Raw genomic sequence first — 21,649 nt, forward strand, 5'->3', positions numbered from 1 at the left:
TCACTTGTCTTTTGACTTTTCTCATATGGCTTTTGCTGTGCAGATTTTTATCTTTATTTAGTAAAATTTATTAATCTTTTCTTTAATGGCTCCTGGGTCTTTGTCACACTTAGGCCTTGTCCATTTCAACACTGTGTGTCTAATACATGTGTGTATAATATATATATTTATATATATGTATACAAATAATAGTACAATATAAATATATGCAACCTATACATATATAATGTATACATATGTATATATATATATATATATACACGTATATGTTTGTATGCATGAACCATATATATGCATATATATATATATTTACTTATGAATGTATGTTTTAAAATTCCCATGATTTCTCACTGGAATTTTCAAGTTTCAGTTTTCACTTTTAAAGTTTGGTCCATCTGGAACTTATCTTGATTCAAAATAATAAATTAGAATATTCATTTCTTTATTTTTTAATACCTGGATATTCTGTTCTCCTAACACGAGTTATCACTTACAGAATAATCTCTCTTACCCTACTGATTTAACATGCTAAGTTCTATCGTATACCAAATTATATTTCTCACCATCCCTATTCTAATTATTATAGCTTTTTAATACATTTTAGTATCTCATCACTGTTCTTTTTTCCTCAGAGTTTTTCTTGCCGTTCCTGCTTTCTGATTTTTTCTACATAAACTTTATTTTTTAAGAATTTATTTTATTTATTTTATTTTTGGCTGCGTTGGGTCTTCGTTGCTGCGTGCGGGCTTTCCCTAGTTGTCTAAATCTTTATTTTTTTTTTTGCGGTACGCGGGCCTCTCACTGTTGTGGCCTCTCCCATTGCGGAGCACAGGCTCCGGACGCGCAGGCTCAGCGGCCATGGCTCACGGGCCCAGCTGCTCCGCGGCATGTGGGATCTTCCCGGACCGGGGCACGAACCCGTGTCCCCTGCAGCGGCAGGTGGACTTTCAACCACTGCACCACCAGGGAAGCCACAGTTGTCTAAATCTTTTTAAAGCCATCTGCCTCCCTGCCTCCCACTGCCCTTTATTTCTACATTTTATTTGTTGAAACTGAATCAGTTGTCCTATGGAGTTTCCCGTCATCATGATCTTGTCAATTACACCCCCACGGTGTTGTTTAACATGTTCATCTGTCCTTATTTTAGGAAGAATACCCCGTAGGAGATTAAGTATTCTATTCTTTTTGCGTCTATTTCTCAGCGACGTTTCAGTTTTTCTTTAGTGTATACCTTCCTTGTTTCTTTATGAGCATATTTCTAGGATTTTTAATGATATAACCTCTAAGAAGAGCAGTTTGGCAACATTGATCAAAATTACGAGTACATGTGTCTTGTGACCTAGCAACTTAACTTCTAGGAATTTATCCTGCAGAGATAATTGCACACCTGTGAAATGATGTATTTCTGAAATTACTCATTGCCTCATTATTTGTAATAGTAAAAGACTGCAATAATCTAAATTCCCATTGGTAGGAGACTAATTAAGTAAATTATAACATGCCCATGCAGTGAAATGCTTTGAAGCTGGTGAAAGAAAAAATTAGGCAGTTCTTTATGTAATGATGGGGAATATTTTCCAAGATATGTTGCTAAATGAAAAAATGAAGTTGCAAACCAGTGTGTGTATATTATGTTCCGTAAGAAAATGGGAAATACATATACTGAATATACATAAGATATTTCTGGAAGATAACGCTGGTTGGTTCCACCAGGAGAAATTGGCTGACTAAGGGACAAGAGAGTGTGGGAAAGAGAATCTTCACTCTATGCCTCTTCATACCTTTTGAGTTTGTACTCTGTGAATGTTTTACCTATTTAATTTTTTTAGCTTAAAAATTTAAGTATTGTAATGTATTATATAACAGGTTAAGATCCCAATTAACATAAGTTATGTTTAAAGCCTGTTGTAGCATTATTTGGCACACAGAATTCAAGCAGAGTCAGTCTTGTAGAGGGAATTCCTGCCCAACACGGACAGCCTGGCACAGTAAAATTAGCAAGGAATTTGAAGCCTTCAGGCAAAAGTTCAGATGCCTTTTCTATTCCCTAGTAAACTTATGAACATGGTAAAAATATCTTAAACTTACTAGGTTTCAGTTTCTGAATCTACAAAACGGGGTTACCTTCACCTACCTTCCAGCTTGTTATGCGGATTAGCAATAATTTGTATTACGTCCAGATGGCTGATCCATTATGTTATTATTTCAGCTCTAGAATTCCATGAATTAATTGGTCCCTGGGGAGAAAATTGAGGTCAAGGATATATTTTATGGGAATAATTTTCCTTTTCATTTTGAAACTTAAATATTCCTATCATATTCTTGAAGTTTATTAGCTTGAACCTAGTCTTCAAGCTCCCAACCAGTCATATGTAGACTCTCAAGCAATCCTAGAAGTGAGAAATCGGGCAACATATCCCATCCTATTTGGGTGGCCTCCCACGCACTTGTCTCCAGTTGAGCTTTGCCTCTCATTGTTTTTCTCACTGGGACTGTAAAACTGTATATTTAAAATTACAGTTCTAAATCTCTGTTGCAGTGTAAAACCTACGAGGCTCAGGATGCCCATCATTCAGTCATTCTTTGCAAGGCCAATGATGTGAATTTTTTAAAAAAGCTAAGTTGAGAGAGCGATTTCATTTTATTCCAATTCACTTATAGACAAGTCTCATCTGCAAGATAGACTCTGACACATATCTTGGAGTCCTAAAAATATACTCTGAAATTTCTCTGACACAACTAGCTTTAACTTTCGACAATGCTTAAGACATGTAAGAGGCAACCCACAAGTTAACAAAACGAAAAGCCAGTATCCTTGCCTGCGTTTCACCAGACTCTTCTGGATCCTTCAGTAGTTAACTCAGAGGAAGAGAGCTGCACCCTAACAGGTCAGGGCAGTGAGCGCTGGTGCTCACGATATAAGACCCATGAGAAATCCTTCCCATCTTACCTGTGCAGTAATGGGAAAAGCCTCAAGGTGCTATGCAAGGAGCTTGATGGGGACCATTTCCTATCAGTGAGGACTATTAAACTTGGAAGACATTCAGAAGAAACGAATTAAGCCTATATCTCTACAGAGCTCTGAAAAGAAGAGAGGTTGATTACCATTTGGAGTAGTTTAACTCTGCCTTGTGGAGAAGAAGTACACTAGCTCCCTTTATTTTTATTTTATTTTTTGTCTGTACAACATTTACATTGGCTGATTTCCTTGATTCATCTTTCTACACACTTCCTAAAGCTGTTACTGTATTGTAAATATTTTTCTGAAAATCACAGGGAAGTGTACCAGAATGCTTTCATAGAGCCCTTTATATCTACATACTTATGTTCTACTTGTTTGCCCACACTCAGCAATACAAATTACAAGTTGCTTTTTCAGTCATTCACAGTGATGAACAGGAAGAGGAAACCAAAGTACTGTTAGAAATCCCCTATTACAGCGTGGCAGGTTTATAAATAGAATTAACAGGTGGATATTTTCAAGCAGCATTAATAACAATGTTAGTCAATATCAGGAAAATTTTGTACTTTAAGTTTATAAGAGTTTAAAAAACAAAGTAGTGAAATTATTTTTTGACATGTTCCCTCTTGTTCCCACAGTCTGTAGTCCAGCAAGAGACCATTTAAAAAGGAATGTATGTAACTTAATTTCCACAGGGTACAGAAAGTATGAGCCATGAGGATTTTGCATTTTTTCTTTTAAAGAAAGAGACACTTAATTTAGGTTGGTGTTTTGTATCAGTTGGAGAGTTCCTTCTGTCAGTTTCTAGCGTTTCCAGCACAAGGTGAAGAGAAAAGAATTCTAAGACAAAAATCATAATATTTTTTTCCAGATTTCTTAAATAGGATGCATTTTAAAAATATGAGATATTGTGACCTCTCAAAACAGTGAAGCAACTGTATGAAATACTAAGTAACAAAGCAGCCTATGAATGTTCTAATCTTCAGCCTGGCACACGATAGATGCTCAGTAAGGAGTAGGTTGAAGCATATGAAGTTGCTGATATCTGACCACTTTGACTTCCAAAAATGGCAATTTCACAGGATTCGATATAATACTAATATCCTTCATTATTCACCTTGGTGTCAGAATCCCATGAGCCTAAACCGTCTTACTAAAAGAGCAAGCAGGTCTTGGTAATGTTATAGTTATTAGCCAAGATAAGGAAGTACATTTGTGTGGCCTTAACAGACACTGAGGCAAAGTGAACCTATGCATTTCGCCTCAGGAGAGTTTAGATGTCCCCAAACCCTCACACACAATCTTATAAAACAAGGCAAGAGGGTAAAGCTAAAGGAGCAAAATAACAACAGCCGTGAGGGCTGCATTATAGTGGGGAGAGACAGAGAATCTGAAAAGGAAAGAAAGAAGGAAAAAGAAAGAGAGAGAGGGAGGGAGGGAGGCAGGGAGGAAGGAAGGGAGGGAGGGAGGGAGGGAGGGAAGAAGGAGAAACAGAAACACTGTAATTATAACCCAAATATAATTTAATAAAAATACAAATATAAATACCCAGTATCTGGGATACTTTGGTGTGTCTGGCCAGGAGCCCTAACCACTACTGTCCTCTATTAGGATATCATCACATTACAATAGTGTATTTACACTTCTGACTGTAATTATCAAGACAAGTTTAAAACTGGCTTTGAGTGCTCTGAAAGTCTTTCTGTGAGAATTTTTTCTTTAGGTTGGTGCACCAAATAACTTCTCGGGATTTTTCACCTCATTTCTCAGCCTTTCAGGGTGTACTCAAGTGTTAGTGAATGACTGAAAGATGAGTCAGGCTACTACTCCCTCCACTGGCAAAATAATTGAGAAGCAACCTTACATCTGGGTATTTTTAGCTTTTTAGGGACACATCCAACTTTTAAAAACTTTATTACACAAGCAACATTTTAATATTGAAAAATTAGAAAATCGAGTATTTTTCAAGTTCTGAATAAAAAGTTGAATATCTCTTTGAACAATGTAGAACTAACACATGAAGGAAAATACCCCAAAGGCATCTCTTATGTCACCCTATTCTCCTCTACATCCCTAGTAACTAGTTGTCAAGGATAAATATTTATCGTACGAGTGAATGAAATTCTGTATTCACATTTGAAGTTTTGGGCTTTTTTTTAAACATCCATAGTAGCTCATTAAATATCCTTTATGTACAAGATGTTCCATATAAATGACTTCCCTTCCTCATGTATAAAATGAGGGGCTGGACAAGGTGTTTCCAGCAGAAACGTACAATCTTGTAAACAGCTAAACCTTCAGGCCAGGGAAGAGAGCAAGCAGAGGGATTTCTTAAAACATTAATGGGTAAGCTAAGACCATTAATGTATGGCTTAGTTCCAAAATGGCCTTGGGCCATGCATGACCTTGATAGATGATGACTTTTTAACCTGTCTCTCTGAAACTGTTCACTGAATTTTGCCTAAGGGCTTGTGTGTCACTTGTTTAGCTTTCCCAACAGCACATTCCAAAGGAAGTCTTTCACTGGCCAGTACGAAGTCTCCCCCAGTTGTGCCAAGCAGAATCATTCATTACCATTTAATGGAGAGCCCAAATCATAGTTCCAGGAGGGCTAAGGACCTGCCAGCTCACTGGTTCTTGCTGGCATTGACTTTGTTTTCCTCGGTAGTCACCAGCAGTAACCAAATGCCTTTGGAATTCCAAAAGGAGCCTCCTTATCAGTTGAGATCTCTCAAAGAAAGAGAGTGTGTTTTTAAAAAGAGACCCGTTTTGTGAGGCTCACGCGACTAATTTTCTGTTTTTGATTCAAACACTTGTACTATGGTCAGGAATCAATGTTACTGAAGACTAAATCTGTTTAGCCTACTTCTAGCTCTGTACTTTCAAATATGGTAACCACTAGCCACATGTGGCTGTTTAAATTAATTAAAATTCAATAAAAGTAAAATTCTTGTTCCTCAGTTGCATTAGTCACATTACAAAACCCAATAGTTACTAGTGTCAAATGACTACCTTATGGACAAGAACACATACATGATATTTTTATCATCGCAGAGAGTTCTGTTGGACCACATTTTTCTAACTTTCTGAAGGATACAGAGTAATCAAGTATTTTGGATTTTAATTTTAGAATTTCTTATGGCCTAAGGTAGGAAAACTTTTGGCCAGAGATTTATTTATCCAGCATTTATTTATTGAGTCAAAACAATTTCCCAAGAGGCTGTTTTTGTTGTGAAATATTCTTGAAGGTTTATAGCCCCTATCTCCTACGAGATAGATGATGTGGCCCAGGGAGGTTACTGGGAAAACTCAAAAACTCCTTGGAAACCTTCGGTACTTCCAAAGAAAGGCAAGCTTCTCAGTTACTGTTCATCTTCATTCCAATTAGCCTGAGGACTATATATTAATTATATTAATATATACCAAAGCACTTTATAAATTCTGGGAAGTTTGGGCACCATAGCTTCCTTTGATTATTTCTCCAGATTTCTAGGACTAGTTAGTCCCTAAATGAGCAGCCCGCCATAGACTCTTCCAGCCCTAATCTACCTCTTGGATGCATGCAAAATACTCAAGAACTTTAAACCTATAGCAGAGCCAGCTCAGCACTGGCTGCTATATGATCAGTAATTCCAAGCCACAGAATTCTACCAAATCACTTTGGGATACCACTGGTACAATACTAATTCAACCAATAATTAAGGAATATTCAGTGATTCATAAAAGGCTAATATTGCAGTTCTTTCCTATTCTGATTATTGAGGTATCCCATGAAAATAAACTTTTTTTTTTTTTTTTGCGGTACGCGGGCCTCTCACCATTGTGGCCTCTCCCCTTGCGGAGCATAGGCTCCAGACGCACAGGCTCAGCGGCCATGGCTCACAGGCCCAGCTGCTCCGTGGCATGTGGGATCTTCCCGGACTGGGGCACGAACCCGTGTCCCCTGCATCGATCGGCAGGCGGACTCTCAACCACTGCGCCACCAGGGAAGTCCTAAACATTTTTTAAAAGAAAATTTTCTAACTTTGATTTAAAAAATTAAAGGAAAATTATTTTTTAAAAGGTTATAGTCTTGATTTTAATACAAATATAAAATGAACAGATGTCAGAGATTTTATTTAGCTCATTAATTAGTGAGAGATCCAGTAAGATGTTACAAACGATTCACGAGAGACTCCAGAAAGCAGATGAATACGTAAGTCCGTCAGGAATACTGAAATATGTTTGTTTAATAGGTGCAAAACTGGTCAATATCCACAGGACAATAATCAGTTGCATCCCACCATCCATGTACACTGTGCATTTTTATAGACATTTGCATCACTATCAATTCTCTGCAATTTAGAGAATTTTAAAATTGTTCAAAGACTATGAAGGGCCCAAACCCGTAGTCAGATAACTTGGAAGGGTATTTCTAGGTAATGTATAGTTTTTCATTGAAGATGCCCAGTAATCATCTTGGTCCATTTCCGAGCCTTTTATAATTGTTTTAGGGTAGAAATCTTTATAGGTTACTTTCTCCCTAGTTCTGCTTCTTTAATTTGCCTGGCCATTTTCTCCTTGTTTGAGAGATACTCGATGAGCTTTCTTTTTTGCTTGATTCAATAGAACAGGAAAAAGAACCTAAAGATGTATCTTATTGAAAACTCTAAGTTAAGAGACTATTGAAAAGGGTCACAGTGGGCTGAATAGCTGAAGGGAGAAGCAAAAGAAAGAAAAAGATGAGAAGATTAATTCATTTACATCAGAATTTCATAGATGTTGCAATTACAGAATTAAACCTCTTTGTTTCTCTTATTTCCTTGTTTCTGACCTCTTGGCTTTAAGACACATCTCAATTTCATAACACCTTTTTTAGGACAAAGAACATTTTAAAAGGAAAAAAAATGTACACTTCTCTTTAAAAATAGCACAATGGAATATATTTATTCATACCATAGCATATTATTCCCTTAATAATCAGAGTTTAAATCTAAGTCTTCTTATCGTTCTTCTGAATTACATTGGGCCATCATTTATCATGCATATGACATTATACTTTTCATAATGTGTTTTTGTTTTTGTTTTTGTTTTTTTGTGGTACGCGGGCCTCTCACTGTTGTGGCCTCTCCCGTTGCAGAGCACAGGCTCCGGACGCGCAGGCTCAGTGGCCATGGCTCACGGGCCCAGCCGCTCCGCGGCATGTGGGATCCTCCCGGACCGGGGCACGATCCCGCGTCCCCTGCATCGGCAGGCGGACTCTCAACCACTGCGCCACCAGGGAAGCCCCATAATGTATTTTCTGATCAAAACTTTTTAGTGCTGTTGTGATTGAAAATGTAATCTTAAGGCATTTCAGAGAATAGTGATGTGTTCTCTACACTTCCATTTGATTCTTTGATTTATCCATCCCCATGTACGTATACAGCTAATTTTGAAAGTTAACAGCAAGCTTTTGCCAGCTTAGCACCTGAACAATAGTCCTTCACAAAGCATGCATAGGTAATTCACCTTTTCTTGCTTTGAAAACCCTATGATTTATCCTGAGAAATCTGGCAAATTCTTCTGCCTTTAATTGTACTGCTTGGGATCCAACAGACAGTTCTTTGTATATATCCCAAGGACAAAAGATTTATCTACTAGTGCAAATTAACTCTTACACGTGTCTTCTGTTTTTGGGTGCTTTAGAAAAAACTCTGGTTTTTGTTTTACAAGAAAATCAGCTGGTTCATTTCTCTAGTGATGCATGCTTGCATCACTTACAGTAGGTTACATTCTCCTTTCTGTTCTCGTCCCTGTATGTGGTCCTCTTTCTTTTAAGTACTGCCATCATAGTATGGTCCTGATAATTCTAGGTCCAAGTTGAAGCAAAAAACTTAATTATGTGAGCCAGCATCAGTGGAAATAAGTCAGCTGAGAGAATAAGGATAGACAAATAGCCTAAAGTTCACACTTTTCCAGGCTATGACACTTATACAGGCAATGGGAACAGTCACACAATTTGCCTCTCTGTCTGAGGGCCAGCTGGACATTGATTATAAGACTTACTCCAATTTCAGAAAAGGTAAAATTGGGGGTGGGGATGAACACCGTGCATGTTACAGTTGAGGAAATTTGCTAAATTATAGGTTGCTTAAATACATATTGTTTCACAAGGTAATGATTTCTTTTTTTTGTATGTGACAAGTTCTTTGAAAAATTTTCCAGCTTCATTGCTGCTGATCTAGGTTAACACTTTCTCTTAATAAATCAGGAAACACAGACTTGGAAACTTCAACTTGTTCCAAATTTCATCAAGTGAGCTACTGCTAACCAAAATTAGAGTAGTGATTTCCAAACACTCAGTGCCTACCCATGAGGGAAAAAACAAACAAATAAACAAACAAAACCTTCATGAATTCAAATACATCCACTTTAAATGACTGTCTTATTTTCATGTTGAAACGTTCACTCTTTTATGTGATTGCTGTGTTCATTCTTTCATGTGATTGATGTGTTCATTCTTTCATGTGATTGTAAGAGTCATTATTCTTGTTAATTTTTTTTGCCCCCATCCCAATATATTTACTTGGTAAAATAAAAATTTAGCAACCCTATATCGGTTCCCTCAGTTAAAACATTACTAGTCCTTTACATGCAAAAAGCTGAGAATTAATAGGCCAGAGGGCTTTAAGACAGTGTTCTTTGCATTAGGCATTTCTCCTTAGTTATTTCCCATGCCTGTTGCTTGCAGAAGAAAGGACCTTCTTCAGCTTTTCGTCTCACCTTCTAAAGAGCACCTCCCTTGTTTTCTCAACTCAAAATTATGAAACCGTTTCTTTAAAATTTCAAATAATTGGGTTATCTAAAAAGAAATGTTTCATATATGAATAATCAGCCTCTCTATAAATAAGACTAATTACCAAGGAAGTTAAAAAAAACTATCTTTTTTTATTGTTCTAGCTTTAGCTCTGTGATTCCTCATACCTCGATTACCAGAAGATTTAGTTCTCCGACCTGTTTCAATGAAGTGTTTTCTGAAGCAGGATACTCACATACACGTGCCCATAACCTACCTTACTACTGGCAATGGGAGGAGAATTGCAAGAATGAATGTGGTTTATTCACAGCTCAGCTGCCTTTGCCTTTTCTAGCACAACAGCACAGTCTCCTACTAGTCTGGTACTGCAGCCACTTGCTTTTATGTAAAGGCATTCTATTCAGTAACTTGAAAGTAATGAATCTACAAAGTAACGCTCCGTGTGAGAGTAACGTATTTTAGAACGCGTTGATTATTATGATTAATGGCGGGGCCCTGGCATTTTGTAGATGAATGTTAATACAGTAACATTTGGGTACCACCTTTTGCAGTTTTTCAAGGTGGTATACTTGTTTGTTAATGCATCCCATGTCCAGCCATTGCATTATGCCGACATTGGTGACAGTGCCATTTTGTCAAGCTGGAAAGACAGTCTCATACTCAATAAGGAAACACTTTATCAAGGGAATAAAAAATGGAAATGAGCTACTACCTGTGGGCTCAAATTAAATTAGCCTGGAGAATTTAGAAGCAGCAGCCCCTCTTGCTGTTCCTTCTAATGCAGCTGTGTGGGCCTTTATATCTCATGCTGTATTCATTCAACAAATATTTATTGGACACCTACTATGTGTAATGCATTACGTATCCAAAGATATAAAAGATGAATGCAGGGGCTTCCCTGGTGGCACAGTGGTTAAGAATCCGCCTGCCAATGCAGGGGACACGGGTTTGAGCACTGGTCCGGGAAGATCCCACATGCAGTGGAGCAACTAAGCCTGTGCACCACAACTACTGAGCCTGTGCTCTAGAGCCCATGAGCCACAACTACTGAGCCCACGTGCCACAACTACTGAGCCCGCACTCCTAGAGCCCGTGCTCCGGAACAACAGAAGCCACCGCAATGAGAAGCCTGTGCACCACAACGAAGAGTAGCCCCCGCTCACCACAACTAGAGAAAGCCCATGCACAGCAACAAAGACCCAATGCAGCCAAAAATAAATAAATTAATTTTTTTAAAAAAAAGATGGATGCACTTCCATTTGTGCCTTCAAAAAGCTTAGGAGATGAGATGACACATGTACGGAATTATCTGTAATTGAAGGCAACAGTAGTACATGCTATTGGAGAGGTAGAGATAAAATATGCCAAGATTTCAAAAAAGGGGGAAATAGTTGTTTTAACTGAAGACCTAGCAGGGTATTCATAAAAGAAAAGGAAGTGGAGCAGAACCTTGAGGAGTGGTTAGGATTTGAACATATGGAACCAGGTTGAAGCAGTTAGAGCAAGAAAACTCCACAAGCCGGCAACAGGAGAGAGAAATTCTGGGATATGTATTGCAAAGGGGATTCTGGCTAGAACTGCAGCATCCAGGAAGGAGAGTAGTGGATAGAAAGAAATGCTGGAACACAGTGCAGTGGGTTATGTTCAAGATTTGGGGCTTTAGTCTCCAGGCATAAGGGCAAGCCTAAGGTTTTGTAAATATGAGAATATCTGTTCATAAGAGCACATCAAGACAGTTCATCTGGAGGATATGCAAATGTTGGATTTCAGAGAATGGCTGAGAGTCATTGATAGAGTCCTTGGGAATGCATTAAGAGGAAGAACTGCCACCATGACCAGGGCAATGGCCATGGACGATGGCTAGAAGTGTCAGGGATGCGGTATGGAATAAGGGTTGACGTTCATTGAACATAAGGGGAAAAGAGATGGGGAAGAGTCAAAGACTTTGATGTTTTAAGGAAATAAAAAAGAGTTGGTGTGATTGATAAGACAAAGATTCTTATTTGAGCCACCTTGAATTTAAAGCGCTGGCAAGAGTAAAAGACTAAATATCGCAAGAACAGTTTGCAATGCACGTCGGAAATGAAGATAAAAATAAAGCCGGAGCTAGAATTTTACTTATTTGGGAATAGTATGAATAGGGATAATAGTTGAAGCACCTTTTTGTTTTGAGAGAAGTTCACAGGAGCAGCAGTAAGAAGAGCATTACAGAGGAGAGGGCCAGGCATAGGTCCGTGGAGGATGCCTGTGCTTAGAAGGGGAAAAGGAAATCTTCCCCTCTCCTCTGAAAAAAAAACAAAATGAAAAAACACTCATGGACTTCCCTGGTGGCGCAATGGTTAAGAATCCGCCTGCCAGTGCAGGGGACACGGGTTCGAGCCCTGGTCCAGGAAGTTCCCACCTGCCACGGAGCAGCTAAGCCCGTGCACCACAACTACTGAGCCTGTGCTCTAGAGCCCGTAAGCCACAAATACTGAGACTGTGCTCTAGAGCCCGTAAGCCACAAATACTGAGCCTGCATGCCACAACTACTGAAGCCCGCATGCCTAGAGCCCGTGCTCCACAACGAGAAAAGCCACTGCAATGAGAAGCCCGCGCACCGCAACAAAGAGTAGCCCCCGCTCACCGCAACTAGAGAAAGCCTGCGTGCAGCAACGAAGACCCAACGCAGCCAAAATCAAATAAATAAATAAATAAATATTTTTTTAAAAAAAACCACACTCATAAGGAGGAGTCTGGGGTGGCAGAGGTGAAGGGGGCCAGGGCCAGGGGTGGAGTAGGTGGGATCAAAAAGGCTGCATCAGACTGGCAGAGGTCATTTAGCTTGCACATGGTAAATCTTGCCTTTGAAAGAAGGAAAGATCACTTAACCATAGATCAAATGTGTGTTTCCAGAGCAGAGTTCTTTAAATCTTTATTAAGGAGTTTCCCAATAGGACTCAGTGTCCTGCTGCTTGCTACCCTGGGAAGAGCCCTGTCTCACAAACATACGGGTGTTCTTTCCAGGAATCCTCTAGAAGCTTGAAGAGACATGAGTGGTTTTAACATCTCTTTCCCCCAGTAAGGCAATGTTGCAGAACTGTGGGTCCATCAAACACTTCTTCTTTCTGCATTGGACCATCTGCTGTAGACCAGGGGTTCCTAACCCGAGGCCAGCAAAATCCTGGCCAGTGAATGTAATGTTCTGTTCCACATGTGTGCATTTCTTGAGGAGATGATTTACCCTTCACCTGATTCTTAAAAGCATCTCTTTTCTTAAAAAGATAAGAACCACTGTAATGGATCATGCCCTGCTGCACAATGATGTAAGTGCCCTAAAGACAAGAGCCTGTCCTTATAAATTTTGGTATCTTCGTGATACCTCTATCAGTTTTGGCTGAGTGAATGGGTAATGGTGCTACATTCCATGGGCCAACAGGAATCATAAAATACTCATTTTGACCCTATAGCCTCTTGCTTGAATTAGCAAGTATACAAACCTAGAAAACATATTTTTTAATGATAATGTCCTTTATTAGTATAACCTGTAGCTTAAAATGAGTGCTTCAGACACACACACTATCTCCTTTATTTCTTTAATAATTGTGCAGAGTAGGGATTGGTATCTTCATTTCATGAGTGGCGCCAAGACTGAAAGAATGCACATGACTTGTCACAGGTCATACATCATATGCCAGCTATTATTATTATCTCATGGTACATACATAAATAAAAATGCCTACAAACACAATAGACTTGGCCTTACTTTCTGAGATGCTTATTGGTTGGCAATAGGTTTTTGTTTTATATGAATGAAATCTTTTTATTAGCTTAAAATGTAATCCTCATGTGAAATGCAGTGGTTTTGCAATAGTTGTGTTATTGAATGACAGATACTACTCTCATACAGTGAGTTTAATTTCTTGGTCTTGTACTAGATAACATTAAATGAAAGCAATGGGTCTTTGCTTGGTAGAGTGAAGATGGCACGTGAGATAGCAGTACAGCGTCATGATGAAGAGCAGGGGCTTTTGAACCAGACTTGGATTTCAGAGTTCCTCTAAACACTATTACATCTTAAGTATTAAATACCGGATGTGTTTTAAGTTCTCTTTCAACTTAGAAGAGCACGTGCTATATTTCTTCCATCTGAAACTAGAGAGAGAGAGAAAACTCATCTCTTCCACTTCACTTTCCCTGGAGAGGACAGAGGAAGAGAGAATGTCACAGCAGCCTCCCATCAATGGCCTAAGCCAGCGGACCAGCAGGACAGCTGTGCTCTGGCATCTGGCTTCTGTCCCGATGCTGCCTGCACTGCAGACTCTGTTCTGCAGCAACGTACTTCATCTCCCGCCAGTAGCTATTCTCAGCCTCCTCACCGCGTGGGTTGTGAGAGTTCATATTTACATATAGGCTGAGCTTTACCTTCCTAAACAAGCAAGAATTATTTAAACCTTAATACAAAAGTGGGGGGCAGGATACAGGGGGACTTGGAACTTCTCAGACAAAAAACTGATACCTGAAACTGAACCCAAAAATGTGAAGGACTTGCAAAGTGGTCAGGGAAAGTTCTCTGAAATTGGAATCAGAAATATTACAGGGCTGATTGGGACATTCTGACTCAAAAACCTGTAGGAAGCACACTGCTCTTAGGTTAAACATGTGTGCACTCTGTTAACTGAGTAGTGGGGACTGTTAATGCTTCATACTAACAAAATACAATTTTCCAAATGTGTTTGCTCAATATCACTTTACCTGTTTTTTTTTTTGAATTTTTGAATTTTATTTTTTTTTATACAGCAGGTTCTTATTAGTTATCCATTTTATACATATTAGTGCATACATGTCAATCCCAATCTCCCAATTCATCCCACCACCACCACCCCCCACCCCAGCCACTTTCCCCCCTTGGTGTCCATACGTTTGTTCTCTACATCTGTGTCTCTATTTCTGCCTTGCAAACTGGTTCATCTGTACCATTTTCTAGGCTCCACATATATGTGTTAATATACGATATTTGTTTTTCTCTTTCTGACTTGCTTCACTCTGTATGACAGTCTTTAGATCCATCTACGTCTCAACAAATGCCTCAATTTCATTCCTTTTTATGGCTGAGTAATATTCCATTGTATATATGTACCACATCTTCTTTAGCCATTCATCTGTCGATGGACACTTAGGTTGCTTCCATGACCTGATTATTGTAAATAGTGCTGCAATGAACATTGTGGTGCATGTATCTTCTTGAATTATGGTTTTCTCTTGGTATATGCCCAGTAGTGGGATTGCTGGGTCATATGGTAGTTCTATTTTTAGTTTTTTACAGAACCTCCGTACTGTTCTCCATAGGGGCTGTATCAATTTACATTCCCACCAACAGTGCAAGAGGGTTCCCTTTTCTCCACACCCTCTCCAGCATTTGTTGTTTGTAGATTTTCTGATGATGCCCATTTACCTGTTGTTTTAATGATTTTTTTTTTTTTTTTAAAGATCAAGAACAAGGAAGCTGCTTAACTGTTTGAATCGGCAGTTTACCTTTCAGATGCCTAGAGTGACAAAGTGTGAGAATGTGAGGAAAGAGGGAATCCTGTCCCCAATGTGTGCCAGTCAGACTGTTTGTGGGGAGACAGAGCGTGTGGAATGCTGGTGTGCCAAAAGGCAGGAATATTATTCTGAGATATCTGGGCACTGACACTGCTTTCTCTTCCCGAGAGAACACGGTTCAAGTACCAGATGAGCTTGATATTTAGAACAGTCATTTAAATAAAATCACTGGAGTATTGGTGTAAGCTGAAATGGTCATGGAAGTCTAAGAATGAAAGGACATTGTTGTAAGAGGGAGGCGTCTCCCTGCACAGAGATGGTCACTGAGGGCAGCAGCCTGCTAGGGAACAAATAAATAAGGAAAACCACACAAGGATGTGCCGAATCTGCTTTTTCTCTGAGTTACCACTTCCTGTGGGTTCTGCAGCCTGGGCTGAATAAACTGGGGCTCCTGGCAAATGTGTGTTTGATGTCTCCCCACTAGTTGGTAACCCAGTTGCATGGTACATTAATTTCATAAATGGGTAAAGGGGCATTTTCAAATGCCTAACTTCACTAATTCTTCTTAAACCCTGTGAATACCTTTTGGTTTTCATCTTAATTGTCCTGTACCTGTGTAGTTTAGTGTACACTAGAGTGAATTGTTTCAAAGTCATGACTGAAATATGCATGATGAGGCCATGAAAATTGATAAATTAGCCTCACCAAACATTGTTGAATATATATCTATATATACTCAGCCCCATGAGGGTGAGACCAGGGCTATCTTGTTCTTGGGAGTATCCTCAGGACTTAGCAGTGTTATTTGCTCATTTGACTATTAATTGACTTAATAGGATCTTCCAACAAATCCTTTAATGGGCTTTTTTGTTATAGAGACACTAACATTCCATATGTTTAAAAACTTTTGGTTTACTTACAACTTTGCCATGAAATTTTTTTTTTACCTTTCACTCCCTTTCTCTGAGGTAATTAATAATTAATATGTAAAATATTGTTCTCCAGGCTTGAAACTATTCCAACATGGCTTTCCTTGGACTCTTCTCTTTGCTGGTTCTGCAAAGTTTGGCATTAGGGGCCACTTTCACTGATGAAACCATTGCTGAGTTGTCAGTGAATATGTATAACCATCTTCGAGCCACTGGAGAAGATGAAAATATTCTCTTCTCTCCACTGAGTGTCACCCTTGCAATGGGAATGATGGAACTTGGGGCCCAAGGGTCTACCCTGAAAGAAATCCGTCATTCAATGGGATATGATAGCCTGAAAAATGGTAAGTGTGCTTAGATTTAATTTCTCAAGGTGGTTTGACATTAACATTCAACTCAGTTATGTTGCCTTATGCCTGAGGCAGCAGTATTTACAAAGAGTAAGAAAGAGGTCTCACTGAGGTGATATGGATAAGAGAACCATTAGGAAACCCAAGAAAGTTCTTAGTTCCTAGCTGTATCCCTGGCTGAGTTAATCCAAGGAAATTGTATCTTTTATTATTATTGTTTAAACAAACCTCACTATGATAAACAAAAGCAAACATGGTTCTTGCTCTGTTGGAGTTTCCAGTTTAGAGGGAGAGGCATATATTAATCAATTATCACATAAATAAATGAGAAATTATAACTGTGATGAGTACTATTAAAAAAAACATTATGCTCTAAGAATATCAGAAATTTTTACTTAAAATCAACAGTACCTTCATTATTTAAATGGCATCCAAGAATTTTTTTTTATAAATTTATTTATTTTATTTATTTACTTTTGGCTGCGTTGGGTCTTTGTTGCTGCACTCAGGCTTTCTCTAGTTGCGGTGAGCGGGGGCTACTCTTTGTTGTGGTGCACGGGCTTCTCATTGTGGTGGCTTCTCTTGTTGCGGAGCACGGGCTCTAGGCGTGTGGGCTTCAGTAGCTGTGGCACATGGGCTCAGTAGTTGTGGCTCGCGGGCTCTAGAGTGCAGGCTCAGTAGTTGTGGCGCACGGGCTTAGTTGCTCCGCAGCATGTGGGATCTTCCTGGACCAGGGCTTGAACCTGTGTCCCCTGCATTGGCAGGAGGATTCTTAACCACTGCATCACCCGGGAAGTCCCAAGAGTTTTTTTTTGAATGTTGTATTATCATGAAAAATTTTTGTACTGGAGAAAATTTCTAACCAAAATGTATTTTGTAATTACTTTTCAATGATGTATAATTTCTATTTTAATGTTTCTAATATACATGTGAATTAACTCATTAAAAAGTTGAGAACTAAAACAATTTCAATTGGATTTTCTAGTTGTAAGGTTAAAAAAAAGTCTACTTAAAGTAAAATTTAAAGGAATATTTTGATTTTTAAATTAGAAAATTAAACTTGATAACAGAAACAGATTATTTCTGATCATCATAAAATAAGACTCATTTAATTAAAGTAACCTAAATCCTTTGAAAGAAAACAATCCAAGTATCTCTACTTTATAGATTTTACCAAGAAAGTCAATTAAAATGAAAATAATATCAGTTGATAATACTAAACTGCAAAAAGTTAATTTGAACATCTAGAAACAGCACAAATATTGGAACCTCCAGAGTTACCATGTCAGTGTGGAGAATAAGCCAGTGCTTTTCCTTTGGGCCTCTGTTCTATTAATCCCCCTTGCTGTGTTTTCGTGCTCCTCCACTCTCCAGGATCTTTCACTGTGTTTGTTCCACTAATAAACTTATCTTTTGTCATTTTGCAGGTGAAGAATTTTCTTTCTTGAAGCATCTTTCTCACATGGTGACTGCTGAAGAGAGTCAGTATGTGATGAAAATTGCCAATGCCCTCTTTGTGCAAAATGGATTTCGTATCAATGAAGAGTTTTTGCAAATGATAAAAAAGTACTTTAATGCAGAAGTCAATCATGTGGACTTCGGTCAAAATGTAGCTGTGGCCAACCATATCAATAAGTGGGTGGAGAATAATACAAATAGTAAGTCATTTGGTTCCTTTCTTTCTCTAATAGCTTAGTTTTAACTCCCTTTTACTTCTGAAATTATTTGTCCCCTTGTTCCTTTTACATTTTGAATGTTAGATTGCATTTAGTTGAGTATCTACTAATTATTTTGTATAGATTACAGCCTATTTTATTTTATTTATTATTATTATTATTATTTTTTGCGGTACGCGGGCCTCTCACTGCTGCGGCCTCCCCCGTCGCAGAGCACAGGCTCCGGACGCGCAGGCTCAGCGGCCATGGCCCACGGGCCCAGCCGCTCCACGGCATGCGGGATCTTCCCGGACCGGGGCACGAACCCACGTCCCCTGCACCCGCAGGCGGACTCCCAACCACTGCGCCACCAGGGAAGCCCTGATTACAGCCTATTTTAGAAGCATTGTATATGAATAAACATTTGAGAAAGAAGTTAATTCTTTTGGCATGCATAGAATATTGGCACTGATAAATTAATATGAAATCTGTGCTCTCCAGTTGGTGAGTTTCATCTGAATAGTAATCTTAACTACTGTATGGAATTTTGCTTGAGCTGACCATTTAATAAGTTAGATACTAGTTAGAATCACAGTTTCTGGCTCTCTTAACAATATGATTAAAATAGAGTAGGAGAGTTTAAAGATATTTGTTGGCTTTTAAACCACAGAACTTGATTGCTAATCAAAAAATTTGTACAGGATTCCTTTAAAAAAAAGAGCAGCCCATTTTGAGCCCAAACAAATGGAGGGGAATTAGAAAAGGATGCATTTGTTTCAAATTTTAATTCTAAATCATATTCTTAAAATGTATTTAGGGGGGCTTCCCTGGTGGCGCAGTAGTTGAGAGTCCGCCTGCCGATGCAGGGGACACGGGTTCGTGCCCCGGTCCGGGAAGATCCCACATGCCTCGGAGCGGCGGGGCCCGTGAGCCATGGCCGCTGAGCCTGCGCGTCCGGAGCCTGTGCTCCGCAACGGGAGAGGCCACAACAGTGAGAGGCCCGCGTACCGACAAAAAAAAAAAAAAACAACAAAAAAAAACTATTTAAGCTCTCCAAATGTTTCATATTTTACCATTTTATTTTCCGATTTTACCAACAAAATAATTGAAATTAGAATAAATAAATGAGACCAAATTGAAAGTAGATTACTATGGCTGTTCCTTAAATTAATTAATTCATGTTGTCAAAACTCTGAAAATAATGTTAATCTAATACATTTTATGCTGGAACAACAACAACAAAAGACCATCATCCCATACCCTTTGTTCTATATTCCCCCAAATGCTGAGGCACCTTCTTAAGTACCTAAAGACGTGCTATGACTAATAAAATGAGAGAATACGGAGTGAATGTGCTCCTATCTTTTCTAACTGTGAAATTAAAATGTAAGATAAAAGAAACATGGTTATTTTTTAACATTCAAAGAATAAGAATAATAATTCAGCTGCATTAGATTGGATTATTGAAAGCTGTTTATTTCCAAACTCTTCTTAAACAATTTCAGCCATTAATAAAGTCCCAATGTCTTTCAAAATGGATTTAGAAAGGAACATTATACGTGATAAAAATTAAGGTATCATTAGTTAAGTTGGCTTTTACTCATCTGTTTTCACCTAATCAAAAGCGGCTGTTATATCTGATAGATATCCAATGTACATGGGGGAAAAGTTTGAATTGGATGACATTTTAATCATGTACACTGTTCAAGAATAAACTTAGAAATATCTGTTGAATGCTTAATCTGTCTTAAGATTGCAACTAGAAAGTAGTAAAGCCTGAGATTCTGTTGTATGTGGTTCTGTAGTTTGTGCAAATGTCAAGATACTACTAGTTAGTGTTATTTTAGGTGGTGTATAACGGTATTTTAGATGCCCTTAGTCTGTAAGTATATTTGTGTGTGTGTGTGTGTGTGTGTGTGTGTGTAACATTTTTTCCTTTGAAAGTTAGTTTTAATTTTTATTGTAAATTTTATAATGATATAAAGTTCATCTCAAGCACTCTCTTAGATGGTAGTTTGATAATCTTTTGGTTTCCTTTCACCTTCAAATTTAATATGAATTTTCATCCATTCATTTTTTCCTGAATAGGTCTGTTGAAAGAGTTGGTATCCCCAAGGGATTTTGACGCCGTCACTCATCTGGCCCTCATCAATGCTGTTTATTTCAAAGGGAATTGGAAGTCACAATTTAGACCTGAAAATACCAGAACTTTTTCCTTCACTAAAGATGATGAAAGTGAAGTCCAAATTCCAATGATGTATCAACAAGGAGAATTTTATTATGGTAAGACAGTTTGGCTTTTATTTCTCTCTTCTTGCAGTGTATCAACAAATTTCTAAGAAACAAACATGAAATATTCGTTACTCAGATTTCTCAACAATCTGGTTTGGGCTACAATTCAATTTTCTTGGCCCCATTTTCACAGGCCTCTAATTAGATCCTGAGTGAATATGATATGTTTTGATAGTTTTCCAATATGTTTCTTAATTTATAAAGTTGATTACACCTACAGAGCGGCTTTATTCATGTGAAAATATCTGACCTGTGTCAGAATGTTGAGTCACTCCAGAAAGTCATTCGCTTTGGGGTGGTTTTCAGTGAGCCATATATTCCACCCAGCTCTTGATTTGGACACCTCATCACTTTTTTTTTTTTTTTTTTGCGGTACGCGGGCCTCTCACTGTTGTGGCCTCTCCCGTTGCGGAGCACAGGCCCCGGACGCGCAGGCTCAGCGGCCATGGCTCACGGGCCGAGCCGCTCCGCGGCATGTGGGATCTTCCCGGACCGGGCCACGAACCCGTGTCCCCTGCATCGGCAGGCGGACTCTCAACCACTGCGCCACCAGGGAAGCCCCACTTTTTGAATTATAAGCATTCCTTTAAAATTTTGCTTTCAGACTTGTTTATGTTTGGTCAGGCGTAATTATTCATTCATAGTTTCACTTACTGAGAGTCTATAATTTGTGATACAGGTCAGCATCCTTGGCATTGTTTTCAGGGATATTTCATTGGCCTTTTCAGAAGTTTAGGGTGCTAATCCTTTCTCCATACCATACTGAACTGTAATTATTTATTGTCATAAGCAGAAATGTAATTGCAAGCTAAGTATATGTTAGAACTAATATTTTATACTATTCAAAGGTACACAGTAAAATTAAAATATTATAATCACAGTTAATCAAATGAACAGTCAAAATAAGAGAGGGAAATACCTATTTATTTGAGAACCAAAATGTTTAATGTGACATCTAAAGGACCTAGATCAGTTAAATGAAAATATTCAGAACAAAAGCATTATGTTTGTTTTGAAAATGGGGGAAATTTTAAAGTAGTGGCAGGACCATTTGTTTTAAAGACCTTTTTTTTTTTTTTTTTTAGTGAAAGCCTGGTCAACTTAGCTAAGTTCATAGAACACAAAGCCAATTACCTAATTATCTAATTTGGAGATTTTAA

At 38.5% G+C, this 21,649-nt stretch overlaps 1 protein-coding gene and 1 long non-coding RNA gene across 3 annotated transcripts in view; one reads left to right on the forward strand and one right to left on the reverse strand.

The window, feature by feature from the left end:
* SERPINI1 (serpin family I member 1) overlaps window positions 1–21,649 on the forward strand; it is a 68,005-nt gene that overhangs the window by 23,911 nt on the left and 22,445 nt on the right. The window contains exons 2-5 of one of the 2 annotated variants that reach the window (XM_060149945.1): window positions 15,210–15,288; window positions 16,269–16,536; window positions 17,970–18,200; window positions 20,286–20,480. In XM_060149945.1, the coding sequence (XP_060005928.1) occupies window positions 16,287–16,536; window positions 17,970–18,200; window positions 20,286–20,480 (676 nt within the window). In that variant the 5' untranslated portion in view covers window positions 15,210–15,288; window positions 16,269–16,286. The remainder of the gene's footprint in view (window positions 1–15,209; window positions 15,289–16,268; window positions 16,537–17,969; window positions 18,201–20,285; window positions 20,481–21,649) is intronic. The other variant, XM_060149944.1, reaches the window with a different exon arrangement.
* Window positions 6,170–21,649, reverse strand: part of LOC132520982 (uncharacterized) — a 207,481-nt gene continuing 192,001 nt past the window's right edge. Inside the window, exon 4 of the long non-coding RNA XR_009540671.1 lies at window positions 6,170–6,955. This is a non-coding gene — a long non-coding RNA (uncharacterized LOC132520982). The remainder of the gene's footprint in view (window positions 6,956–21,649) is intronic.

This window comes from Lagenorhynchus albirostris, chromosome 5, assembly GCF_949774975.1.
Source record: "Lagenorhynchus albirostris chromosome 5, mLagAlb1.1, whole genome shotgun sequence".
Lineage (NCBI taxonomy): Eukaryota > Metazoa > Chordata > Mammalia > Artiodactyla > Delphinidae > Lagenorhynchus > Lagenorhynchus albirostris.